General features: G+C 46.5%; 1 protein-coding gene across 1 annotated transcript in view; it reads right to left on the bottom strand.

Moving 5' to 3' along the window:
• The window catches only part of SLC28A3 (solute carrier family 28 member 3), a 666,148-nt gene that overhangs the window by 155,058 nt on the left and 497,050 nt on the right, over nucleotides 1–14,040 (bottom strand). Inside the window, exon 9 of the mRNA XM_069625863.1 lies at nucleotides 2,384–2,464. Within this exon, the coding sequence (XP_069481964.1) occupies nucleotides 2,384–2,464 (81 nt within the window). The remainder of the gene's footprint in view (nucleotides 1–2,383; nucleotides 2,465–14,040) is intronic.

The raw sequence follows: 14,040 nt of genomic DNA, 5'->3' as shown, positions 1-14,040 counted from the left end.
ATTTAAGGAGGATTCATTCAGTGCATTTTTGTTGGCGTAAAACAGAAGTATTAGACTAACTCATATTCCATTTACTTGATGTTTTATATTAGTCCTGTTTTTCCCCAGGAGTAATGCAGGTTACGGGGATACCTGCTCATAGGTTCCACGCGAATCCCCTGTAGACCGGAGCCTTCCTGATTTACTCCAGCTCAAGGTTTTGTGAGGAGGGTATAAGGAAGCAGGTGCAAGATCTGAGACGCTCCCAGCTCTCAGTTGCTCCAGTAGAAATCTGTGTGAATCAGGCCCACGGCATCTCTCTCTCTCCGCAGGGCACCGTTGAAAAGTGTTTCTTTCTACAGTCAAGTCTGCAACCACAAGAGTCTTATTCTGCAAAACAGGGAGTGGGAAATCTTAACACTGAAATGGCTTCCTATAGAAGAGAGTGGCTTCCTATCGAAGCATTTGGCGGGCTCATGTTAACGCTGAAATGGCTTCCTATAGAAGAGAGTGGCTTCTTATCGAAGCATTTGGCGGGGTCATATTAACGCTGAAATGGCTTCCTATAGAAGAGAGTGGCTTCCTATCGAAGCATTTGGCGGGCTCATATTAACGCTGAAATGGCTTCCTATAGAAGAGAGTGGCTTCCTATCGAAGCATTTGGGGGGCTCATATTAACGCTGAAATGGCTTCCTATAGAAGAGAGTGGCTTCCTATCGAAGCATTTGGCGGGCTCATATTAACGCTGAAATGGCTTCCTATAGAAGAGAGTGGCTTCCTATCGAAGCATTTGGCGGGCTCATGTTAACGCTGAAATGGCTTCCTATAGAAGAGAGTGGCTTCCTATCGAAGCATTTGGTGGGCTCATATTAACGCTGAAATGGCTTCCTATAGAAGAGAGAGGCTTCCTATCGAAGCATTTGGCGGGCTCATGTTAACGCTGAAATGGCTTCCTATATAAGAGAGTGGCATCCTATCGAAGCATTTGGCGGGCTCATATTAACGCTGAAATGGCTTCCTATAGAAGAGAGTGGCTTCCGATCGAAGCATTTGGCGGGCTCATATTAACGCTGAAATGGCTTCCTATAGAAGAGAGTGGCTTCCTATCGAAGCATTTGGCGGGCTCATATTACCGCTGAAATGGCTTCCTATAGAAGAGAGTGGCTTCCTATTGAAGCATTTCTTCGCCACTTGCATTCTGGGAGTTGTAGTCTCTGGCGCCTTTAATAGAATGCAATGGATTTAAGTAAAAGCAAAGCGCAGCACTGGAATAAAGTAGAGAAATATGGTGCTACTGCTCACGTGCTAGAATGCAATGTGTAAAATGTGATAAAGTAAAATGAAATAAAATATAAACTCATGCAGCGGGCAGGCATCCAAAACCCTGAGCAATATCCGTGCACTGTGCTCAGTGTTACACTATCAGCAAAGATGGCAGCATGAGTCCTTGTGGTCAGCAATACAACCCTGATGAGTGCGCAGTCTCCCTCTCACTGACCCAGAAATTAACCTCCAACATTGGCCTGTCAGCTTTGCACAGGACTGGCTTAATGTTATCACTGTGTTCTTGTACCATAGAGTAGCATTTGTTCTTGCCCTTTAAAACCCCATCCAGTGTCCCTTTGGCTAATCACTAAATAGTCGCACCTGTGTAACCTTATACTGACAAGTGACCTGAGAGTAAATAGTTTACTCTGTGGAATGACTTCCCGTCGCCTGTGGCAACCATCACTCGACCTGGGCTACTTTGTCCTCATTATCTGGTGAACAATTAGTGTACTTCACTGTGTGCCAAAGGTAACTGGACCCCGGCAACGGCAGCTAAGTAGTCACTTGCTATTTAGAGCAACTCTTCCTTCAGCCAAACGCACTGACTGATGGTTTCGTGATCTCTGTGTGTGAGGATCTTAGCAGGCCTCTCGTTCATTAAACAAGCCAGTACCTCCTCGTCAGTCTTCCTGTCACAGACCTTATACTATGATTTCAAGGATGTATGGATTTCTTCAAAAATATTTTACCTAATGGAGGTTTCACCGAATCCATTTCACCAAACAAAACGAAATTAACGTATTAATTTTTCTTTTTTTTTTACAATGCGGGGGGCAGACCCCTGTAGCCCCCGTGACCCCTCCCAACCCTAACTTATATCCTTACCCCAAACCCCACCTATTATGCACTATACATATACCACTTTACCTACCATTTTCGGTGAAATAAATTAGGTGAAATCTGATTAGGTAAAATTGCATTTGGTGAAATATAGGTATACGTGACTTCAGGGAGCGTGACTCGTGGTAAGTAAGATCACCGGTAAGTAATGGAGCCATAATTCCGCGGGATTCTGAAGCTCGGTGACTGAGCGCTGCGAACGAGGCACACAACCAACGCAAGGTGAACGCCTTACCTTTTTGATGAGCCACTGCATGAAGCCGGTGTAGTAGAGCATCGACATCACAGTGCTGAAGAATACCACGATGGGCAGGACCTTGAATGCAAACACAACACACCGCCATGAAGGCACTGGACGCTTCGCTCACAAACATCTTATTGACTTGTGCAATGGGGACAATTTTCACATCAGCGGGACAACACACAGGCATAGCATTTCTTGCAAAAACAGCACACGCGTTTTCTTTTGTGTTTACGTTAAAATGGATTGCTTTACAACTAATGTTGGATGTTGGATGCTGGATAGTCACCCAACCAGCGTAATCGTGCTTCCGGCATTTTTAAGCAGTAAGAAAGTGCTAAAGAACACACAGTATTTTTCCCTAATAAACTGCAAGTCCCATAATCCAGCCTCCATCCCCTTGTGAGCCATGCTCCTTCTGTAATATTTGCAGACCTTTGCACGTTCAATCAGCTCCACCCAGTGCTTTAAGTGGGGTAAGAAACTGAGCGGGGGCCCTCATTTGGGGGCGTGGCCTAAGACATGATGGGCGTGGGCTAATTAGTGGGCGGGGCCTACCGCCTACAGACTTCAGTGACAGATCCTACTGCTTTTTACAGTGGTGGCATGGAATTTTTGTGACTCTAAGGCAGGCTTCAGGACAAAGCATGTAACACATTGGTCTGTCTATACAGTGGACTGGTAGGTGATTACTTTAATTGGACTCAGACCAATCCACTGAACTGACCGCTACTTGACTCTGACCAGCACTCTTGCCGGGACAACTCTTAGGTGAACCACCAGTGAAAGCAAGTGGCAGAGTGTAACACCATCACACAGCATCTGCTGACAATTTGTTGTTAAGTTACCATTCACAATTATTCAATTTTTACATTTCAACATCTTTCCATGTTGTGCTGTTTGCATGTTTTGCATTTCCCTGTGATGTAATTTTTATGGGAATTATTATATTTGAAACTTGAAAAATCATACACATCTTTTTGGTCACAGAATGTTGGCAAGTATGCGATCCTTCTCGCATGCGGGGAACAAACAGTAGAAAGTTTGGAACAAAGAAAATAAATGCTTGCACGCATTTTCTTTCATTTATTTTCCTTGTTCCAAACATTCTGCTGTTTGTTCCCTCGCATTGTGCGAGAGAACAAAGAGCAGAATGTTTGGAACAAGGACAATAAATGAAAGAAAATGCGCGCGAGGCTCGCACGCATTTTCTTTCATTTATTTTCTCCGTTCCAAATTTTCTGCTGTTTGTTAAAAAGGAAAATAAATGAAAGAAAATGCGTTCGTGCGTGTCTCGGATGGTGGTCGTCGTCGTCGCAGAATCCAGTGGCAATGCAGGTAAGATATGTCGAACCCTCCCGGACTCTAACTTCCTCTGGTAACCCTCGCGAGGGGTTGCCAGAGGAAGTTAGTTTCCAAGGTGCTCTTCCGGCAGCACTGCAGCAGGCAGCTGTGACTGGCAGAAGTGTCAGCCAGTCACAGCGTCGCTCAAGCTGTGACTGGCTGGCAAGTCTGTCAGTCAAAGGCTTGCCTGACTCTGCCATGCCTGACCTCTTGATGGGCGGCCGGCGGCTCATCTCCCGTTGCGTCCATGGCGGGAGATGCACCCGCCGTGGCTTGGTGGGATGGGGGATTGGGGGAGGGGCCGGCAGGGCCCCGGCTCAGTCTCACTTTTTGGAGACTGCCGGGGCCCGGCCCCGGTAGGCCCCGGCCCACTTTAAGCACTGGCTCCACCCTCTCCGGTCTCTTCTTTTATTAATGCCCGTCATGTATGTATGGTGTAAGTGCGACATTGTTTCTAGAGTCCAGATTGCCCAAAAAATATTGGGCAACTACATTGGGCCTCATTACAATGTTGGCGGCCACGGTATGAATGGTACCGGTAGGGCACCGGCACCGTTCATACCGTGCTGCTGAATTACGAGTTCTGGTTGCGGGTGCCTGACAGCGGCAGAACTCGTAATTGCAGAACTCGTAATTGCACCGCCACTGTTGATTACAGTGCTGGGGCAACCATGCTCCCCACCCCCATTCTGCCCTGTGTGGCAGAATGGGGATCGGGAGCCCGGCAATACCGCCACACGCGAATGGGCAATTACCGGCCCATTCAACTCGTAATGGGCCGGTTATTGCCCAATCGCAGGTGGCGGTGCCGATAGCGAGTTTGCCCGTAGCTGTGCCTGTGAAGCAGGCACGGCTACCGCCAAACTCATAATGAGACCCATTGTGTAGCTATGCAGGGTAGAAGGACATTAATTTACTTTTGAAGCTCCACGTTTGGGGTTGTCTCTGCGTGTACAAGAAAGGATCTCAGTGGCTCTCCGGATGTTTTGGACTACAACTCCCATCAACCCTATCCAGGCTGTCAATGGTGAAGGGTCATGGTAGTCGTAATCCCAGCCATCTGGAGATCCGCAGGTTGCAGACCCCGGAGCGGGACCATGCACTCTGTAAAGACCAGTAGAACGTGGTCAGAAAGCGCCACTGCATGACTATACATACATGCCTGCGAGGTAGTAGATGCTGGGTTGTGGATGGAGTGTTTTTTCCCAAGAGGATTGCGCAGAGCAATAGCTTTATGGTAAACATGGGGCTGCTTCCTCGGAGGACAGTCCTAGCAGGACAAGAGGCTCAGATAGCCAATCCTCTGAGGACTGGAAAAGATGAACTCATTCTCCAGGACTGCTGATGAATCAGTCAATAGCGGAAACGCCATGATTGTCCAAGCGGCTCAGTCCATAGATTTGGAGAGGGAGGCCTGAAACTGGTGCCAGGGGAGCAGATCGCTCTTTCTGCAAAGCCCCCACCAAAAACAAACACATTGCGCATGAGCGGGTAGCCTGCAGTGTTCTTCCAGTGCCTTCCAACCCCCCCAGGCGAAGATGGAAGTGGGACTGACCCACTTACGGAGACCTTTCGGTCACAAGGAAAATATAAATCCTGCTAAGAGAGCGGGAATGGCTCAAGGCCTGTAGCCGGGGCAGCCGGGGCAGCCGTGGCAGCAGTTGGGAGCGGTGCTCCTCTACTTCTTTTAGTTTAGTTTTACCGTTCCTATACTTTTATTTTAAAAAGAACCCATTCCGGAATGGTTTCGTAACGTTTTAAAATAAAAGTGTAGGAAGAAGTAGAAACTTGCACTTACAGTGCGCTACACTGAACGATCCCTTAAACCGCAGGTGCACGTGTTTTGGAGTTTGTTTGTATTGGGAGGTGGAGGGGGGTCGCAAAGGGGTTTGTGGGGTGCGCGGCAGGCCAGTAGGGAACATAGTTCCACTACTTCTTTTCGTACACTTTGACCACTGGTTGTCACCCAAACATTAGGGGGCTGAGTATTAGGGCGACAGGAGAAACCCCTTTTGCGATTTAAGATGATAGATGATACAGGTGACGATGGGACTGACACAGGGGAGGGCATATCTGGCCCACAAAATGCAAGGGGGGGTTCCTATATGTGATCTCCACAAAATGACACACCTCAGGCCTATGGAATGCGTTCCCGCCCATCTACAGACTGTGGCCGAATTCATGGATTGTTTCTTTTGCACTCACAGATATAGGGCCTTGCGTGGATATGTCACCGAAGGTTCCATTTCTTATACACACTCGAATCTATCATTTATCAAAACAGTCTTTATTTCATTAAGTGTGTGTAAAAATATATGTAACTATTAGCTAATTTACAATACATGCGCTCGTTAAATTCACTACATAACATCTAAAAATATATATCAAATTGTCTTCCTACACAAGTCATTATGTAACTACTCTGTAAAATATAATACTACTATATCAGCAACACATCAGTAACATTTATATTTACAACACTCACTTCCTATCAGCAGCTTCGTGTCACTGTGTTAGGTAAAAAACTGGTTTTATTATAGAGTAAATAGTTCCACTCCCAAGATATGTTATTGCGACTTATCATTAAGCAAAGCAGTCAACATGTTTCTTTTCATAGCCCGTTGTTACAGGACCTTCGTCAGGACCATGCATTTTTTCCAACCATATGTGAACAAACAATGATTTAAAGGAGTATTCTAATGGGTAGGCGATTAGTTTTCTTTTTTTTTGTTGAAAGAATCTTTCTCATCTTCAGTTCTCACACACTGGATGGAATGCAGTGCAGGGCTTTGCACTCAAATGTACATGGCAGCTCATTAGTTCTTTAAGCGAAGGGTGAGCCACCTGCAGTGATATGCTAGGACATGATAGGATTACTGGTGAAAAATGCTCTAGAGAATGTCCTTTTCCATTCCACAGGTATTGTCAGCAATATATTCCTGTTGCACATGGTGGATTTTATTTTTGGTCTTGTGATAAACCTTGGGGATCTCAACTGATTCATCATCCACCATCTCTTCAAGATGGAGATGATTGTTCAGTTCAGAGACACAAAGGGTCCAGGAGACTGGCTCGTACGGTTCGACCTGAAGGACGCTTACTTAACAATTCCAGTTCACAAAGATCACAGACAATGTCTCCAATTTTCTTGGGAAGGAAAGTGTTAGCAATTTGCTTCACATACTTTAGGCACAGCATCTTTTCTGAGGTGATTTGCAAAGTTACTGCGGCTTGTCGCTGCCTTCCTCAGGGTGAAAAAGATTTGCACGCTTATATACATGTACAATATTCTCATTCAGGGGTGGACTGAGAACTAAAAAAGGCCCTGGAAATAATTACTGGGGAGCAAAAGAGGCCCTGGAAATAATGGTCAAAGGTGACTCATATGACACATTTTCAGCAAGCCCAATGCTTTTCCTATGAGACAATTTGGAACTACCACACAAAAGAGGCCCAGGGTGCAGAGGCCCACCGGGAAATCTCCAGGGTTCCCTATAGGCCAGTCCACCCCTGTTCTCATTACGGCCCAGTCTGCGCGAGAAGCCTCAGCTCGACCTTGCCTGACAGGAAATTTTGTGTTTTGACTGAGTTTCACCATAATCTGGGAGGAACGCAAGACATACCCATCTCAGATCTTCCAACATTTGGGATTTTCAGTTGCACTACAGAGGCTCTGCATTGAACCACCCACGGCCAACGTGAGAGCCAACAAGAGCGAATTCAGGAGCACAATTGCCCTACAAGCAACGAATATCAGACAAGTGGCTTGATGGATAGGTCTTTTGTCTTCTTCCATTTACGACGTGTTTTCGGTGCCTCCTCATTACAGCGCTCTTCAGAGATAAAATATGCAGGCTCTAAAAAAGGTTTGGACTACGCTGGTTCTTTCATAATTTCTATAAATCGAAGAGCAGAATTGCAATGGTGGATTTTGGGTACAGAAGCCAGGAACAGAGGGCAATTTTGCCTTCCACCACGCCAGATCTTCATTTGGAGTCTAATACAAGCCTGACAGCATGGGGCACCAATGTGATTCAATTTGGACTGCAAGTCCATGGCCACAGCAGGAGTCTCTACGGGTGGCACGAGCCTACAGCCATGGCGCTTGTGGCATTCCTGGAGGTTCCGACACCATTAAAGTGTCACTTCACGTTATCTACGTTGCTCTTTTTACGCTCTAGTTTTTTGTGGCCTCGGCCGGCGCTTTTCGTCTCTTAACTCAACCTATCCCTTCCTTCTGTGCGTTTCAACCCTTGCCGCACATTTTCTGCTTACGGTTCCAACGCTCAGAAGTGCTTTCCTTCCGATTGACTTCCTTTCGTTGATCTCTCCTGGCTTCTGCTTCTTGTGTTCTGTTGCCAGTTTTCAGTCCCCGTCTTTGCGGGAGCCGCTCTGTTTTTCTTCGTCTGGCTTGCACTCTCCTGTACGGCATCCTCGCCTTGCCATGCCTTTTTCTCGCTTCTTTTTCTTTCGCTGTCTACTTTACCTTCGTTACTCCTCCCATTTCCACTGTGCTCGTTTCCTCCACTCATACTTGCTTTTCTGTTGTTCTTGCTACTTAGTTCTTTAGGCTCTGACACTGCAGCAGGCTTCTCCCATCTCCCAGCCCACGCTATCAGTGTCTCAGAGTGTGGGCGGCTGGTGCCCGCTTCAGCCTGCCTACCGGTCCCGGCAGAGTAGCGGGCTGATACTTCCATTTCAATGTCCGTGCAGCCCAGTACAATGGAGTGCTGGGTGTCAGATGCATCATTCACCCGACCTCCCGTTCTTTCTAAGACTGTTGCCTTGTAACGATCCCGCAATGCTCTTATACTCCCTGCGATCTATGCCTAGGGGTCCCGATTGTTAAATTTGTTTTTAGGACCCACTGTCACCGCACCCGCTAGTGTCCTACGCCTGGGTGCCTGACTGCTACATATTGAACTCAAGTGACCCATCACCTATGCACCTCACTAGTGCAACCAATGCCCGATTGTTAAAATTGAATCTAGTGGTTCCTCAGCCTCTATACCTTACTAAGTTACCCTTGCTTCACACTTAGATGGCGAAACTGAATTTAGATGCCCTATTGCTTACGCACCCTGCTAGTGACCTATGCTCTATGGCAACTTGCTAAACACTTGATTCCAGATGCCCTACTGCTTTTGCACCACGCCAGAGACCTATGCCCTTGTGCCTTGATTATCAAAATGCTTTGGCATCTGATTGTCTAAACCGATTCTATATGTCCCTCTGCCTTCGCACCCTGTTAGTGATCTATGCTTTGTGCCTGACTGCTAAAAACTTGTATCTAGGTGTCTCATTGACTATGCACCCAGACACTTAGTTTCTTGTGCCTTGACTGCCTAAATCAAATCTAAATGCTCTATACCTGTTTGCTAACTGAACTTTTGCGCCGTGACTGTCTAAATTGAATCTAGATGACCTTTGCCTTCACACCCTGATAGTGAACTATGCTTTATACCTGTTTGTTAACTGAATTGAAGTGCTTGATTGTTAAAAACGATTCTAAATGACCTCTCACCTTCAATCTGCTGCAAGCGACCGCTGCATTCGTACCGTGACTGTAAAAACTGAATCCAAGTGACTCACTGCCCCCACACTGTGCCTGTGACCTTACCTTTGTGCCTGGACTGTGTGAACTGACCTACGCTACCAGACATTATCACATTGCACCAGTCTACCCTGCCCAACACAACAATGTATATCCACACTCTCTACACAGTGTTACTAAGATTAACATTATACATCTTGAATAGCCAACACCTAACCATGATATCCAACCTTTCTATACCTGAGCCTGCATACATCCCACACCTATCAACTGAAATGAATTCCACACCTTGCCCTGTTCTCGCAAGAAACCGTAGATTACGCGCCAGGCTCGCAAGACTCTATGACCCACTGTCCAAACTAGCCCACAATACGGTGACCAGGAATCCATCTCTACACCCCCTTCAACTTAATAGCAGACTCCACCGTGAGCCCATCCGTGACCAGAAAAGCACGCACGATGTTATGCCACCACCCCCTAACCTAACAGATCCAGGGACCAAGGGTGCATTAATAAATGCACGTTCCTTGGTAGCCCACGCATCAGACATTGCTGACCTGCTATATAATGAAGACCTGGACTTCTTAGCAGTTACCGAATCCTGGCTTCACCCCACGGCAGGCCCTGCAATTATGTTAGCAGTCCCAGACGACTACACGCTATTAAGACTTGATCGCACCACCTCTAGAGGTGGAGGTCTTGCCATTATAGCCAAAACTAAATTTACTATCACAATCGAATCTCCTATCAATGCTAGCTCTTGTGAATCTCTTACAGCTAAGTTAACCCTCTCTAGCACTCAATCCATTTCCATTCACCTTATCTACCGACCACCGGGCCCCTTAGGATCATTCGAAGAAGACCTCACAAACATCGTATCTAACAACCTCAAAAACTCCTCACAACGCATCCTACTAGGAGACTTTAACCTTGGTTTTAGCGACCCTGCAGACGCCAATGCTAGCACTATTAACAATACCCTAGAGGAACTGGGCTTCACCCAGTTGATTACCGAACCTACCCACATCAAAGGGAGAACTCTGGACTGGCTAGCTGTGCACAACTGCCCAGTCCTGGTCTCTGCCATACTCCCACAGCCTTGGACAGACCACTATCTGATCTCGTTTACCCTAAAGACAACCCCAGCACAAGCCAGCACTATAGCTCCACCCATCCAATCCCGTAACAAAAAAAACATCACCTTGGAAAGCCTAACCCCTTTATCACGCCTACCTTGAATGCCATCCCGGACCACACTGATCCACTCACGATGGTGGATATCTATAATAAAATCATGCTCTCATCCCTCGACACTATAGCCCCTTTGAAGCTAAAAAAGAGCAAACCCCGGAAACACATTAACTCCTGGTTCTCGCCTCATCTCAAAGCCCTCAGACAAGAAAAGCGACGATGTGAGAAAATCTGGCGAGCTTCCCCCTCAGAAAAAAACAAAAAAAACTTGAGTAGCCTAGCCTCCCAATATAAAAAAGAAATTATACTGGCTAAACAATCGTCATTCAGCACGCGGATCTCACAAGCCAAATCTAACACCAGAGAGCTTTTCACAATACTTAAAGAGATCGAATCCCCGATTCAAATACCTTACTTGTGTATTAAAGATAAAAATTGGTGCACAGGCATTCAAAATGCCCTAGCGAACAAAATCTCATCCCTTAAAACTAAAATAAGCACTAAAAAAGAATCTCTACTTTCCTCCACCAAACAGAGTACCGCCTCCCACAAAAAGGTTTACCCGTCTCAATCCCCCCCCGTAGCGATTAACCCATCCTTCTACTTCCACAAAGTATCCACCAAAGAAGTTGAGAATACTATTCTCACCCTCAAACCCTCAAACTGCCATGGAGACTTATGCCCCGCTCAACTAATTAAGGATGCTGCCCGTGATCTCGCACCTTTTATCACCAAGCTAATAAATGCGTCCTTCACGTCAGGCACCGTACCTAACAACTTAAAACAGTCTTGGGTCCTCCCTCTGCTCAAAAAACCAAATCTGGACCCATCCACCCCCACCAACTACCGCCCCATTACCACAGTACCTTTCCTCCTCAAAATCATCGATAAAATAGCATACCAACAGATCCAACACCACCTTGAGCACTTCCAACTCCTAGGCGTCCGTCAATCAGGCTTCAGGCCACAACACGGAACAGAGACCGCACTCATAGATCTCAAGGCACAGATAGATGAGCTGAGAGACCAGGGGAAGACAGCACTATTGCTTCTCCTTGATCTCTCTGCGGCCTTCGATCTGGTCGACCATGAAATCTTGTGCAACCACCTACAAATAGCTGCCCATTTCTCTCAAGATGCCACTAACTGGATCCAATCCTTCCTCAACAACCGCACAATGAGAGTCTTCTCATTAACAGCATCAGCCGACCCTATCCCGATCACATGTGGTGTACCGCAAGGATCGTGCGTCTCCCCTACACTTTATAATATTTTTACGAAGCCCCTTTTCGATGATCTAGATGATCTGGGTATCACCTACACTAACTATGCTGATGATACCCAGATCCTCATCCCGTTATCGGGGGATTATGACAAGGATTTGGCCTTCGTTAATAAAGTGTACCTCATCATCCAGGCTTGGATGGCCGCACACGGACTATGCCTGAATGATGACAAGACGGACCTTCTCATTCTAGGCTCCTCACACCTCCTTAACAAATTGGGCCACAAATACTCCTCATTCATAATCGACAACAATAAAATCATGGTAGCTAAGGAGGTTAAAACCCTCGGATTCTATCTAGATTCCACCCTTACCTTCAACAAACAAGTGAACGCATTGGCCTCCTCCACTTCTTACACTTGCAAACTTATCAGGGCAGCCAAACCCTTTCTCTCCCCCACCAACTGCACCACCTTGGCCAGGGCACTGATCCTGTCCAAGTTGGACTATTGTAACGCCTTATATGTAGGCTGTAATAAATACATCTCCAACAAAATCCAAATTCTCCAGAACAATGCCCTAAGAGCGGCCCTTAGCATCCCGAAGAAAGCCCACATCTCAGATTCCAGAAGAACCGCTAATTGGCTATCCACTATGGACAAGATATTCCTTAAATCAGTGTCTTTGATTCACAAATGCCTACACCAAGCAGCCCCCCAATACCTCATCGCTAGATTCACCAGACCCACCCTCTCCCGCCCCATGAGAACGGCAAATTCCAACCTTCTACTGGTGCCCAGGTTTAAACGTATCACATCTGGGGGTAACAGCTTTCCAGTAAAAGCAGCACAATACTGGAACTCCCTCCCTCCGTCGTGCAGGGAAGACCTACCTTACCACCAGTTTAGAGCTAGGACCATCAACTGGCTCAAATCCCTCGACTCACAATGACTCCTAGAGACCCAGATGTGCCTCTACTATGTGGCGCATCACTGAATGTAAATTTGTTTATAGTACTGCCCTAATGCACATGTTATGTTCGTCACCTACGCATTAATTGCAAATATGTTTATAGTACTGCCTTTAATGTACATGCTCTACCCTCTGACTTGGCGTGACATTTCCGGCAATGTAACCCTAGCTGGACCTCGCCACGCCTATGTAACGAAGCTTTGCAACCCTCTTATTGCCTCTGCGCCTGGCTACCTTCGGGTTAGGTGCGCATTACAAATAAATAAATACAAATACAAATAAGTTGTTTTGCCACTAAAGGGATTGTGCACTTCCATTACTGCAAGAACAGATTGGACTCTCCTGGAGTATTCTTATACCTAAAACAAGTACGCTCAAGGACAGCACACCGGATCAATCTGCACAAAGAGGTTTTTTCTGCCATTGGCTTTTTCCTCTTTTTGGCGTCCTCGGGAAGGGGCCCTTTGCTAGCCTCATTGTACTAAGGCAGCATAGTGGCTTCTACCCGAGGGAGGCCGTACCTCTTCCAGAAAAAGCGGTTCACTCAGAAGAAGAAGGGCAAGAGCCATCCATCCTCATCAGAAGAATCAGGTGAGGAGTAGGGGGACTTCTCGGAAATTGAGTGAAGGACTGGAAGAGGTTTATAGTTCTGACACTGGCACATTAACTGTTTAGAGATTCTAGGCAGGCTCTTTGCAGTTCACAGCTTCACAAACACTTTCTCCCTTTGCACCTCAGCTGTGTGATATATAAACAAGCTAAGAGGAACATGATCCAACATCTTTCAGAACTAGCAGTGACATCCTGGGAATTCTACTTCTAGTTTCACATAAAGATAAGAGCAGGACATCTCCTTGAGGCGCACAACAGGTGTGGATTAGTGCTCCTGATACTCGGTGTAAGGCAGCAGATGGAAACCACACATTTTTTTTCTCCGAATTACACCATTACTGCGCCCCCATCACTGTGACCTACGAAAATGTCGACTTGTTTTTATTCCATCCCCGTTTACACCACATATCTATGTGGGGGGTAATCGTATATAATGCAAGCAGGGGGGGTTGCAGGAGTTCTTCCCTGCATATATATGTGGTGTAAAGGGGGTCAAAAAAAGTCAGCAATTTCGGGGTGGCAGTGATGGGGGTTGCAGTAATCGTATAGATGCGTTTTTTCTCTGCATTTGCAATCTGTGAGGTTCTTTCCAAGTAGACCTCTTCACATCCCAGCTCAACAATCAACTACCACAGTTTTTGAGCTGGGGACTGGAGCAATATGGAGCGTGGCAGTGGCAAGGTTTTCTGCAATATGCCTTTCCCCTGTGCAACGATCACTTGGACTTTACTGCACACTCAGAAACAAAGGGCC

Source organism: Ambystoma mexicanum, chromosome 6p (genome assembly GCF_040938575.1).
Source record: "Ambystoma mexicanum isolate Mex_15411 chromosome 6p, UKY_AmexF1_1, whole genome shotgun sequence".
Classification (NCBI taxonomy): Eukaryota; Metazoa; Chordata; class Amphibia; order Caudata; family Ambystomatidae; genus Ambystoma; species Ambystoma mexicanum.
Note: the sequence above shows the minus strand (reverse complement) of the source record. Positions and strands in the feature narration are given on the sequence as shown.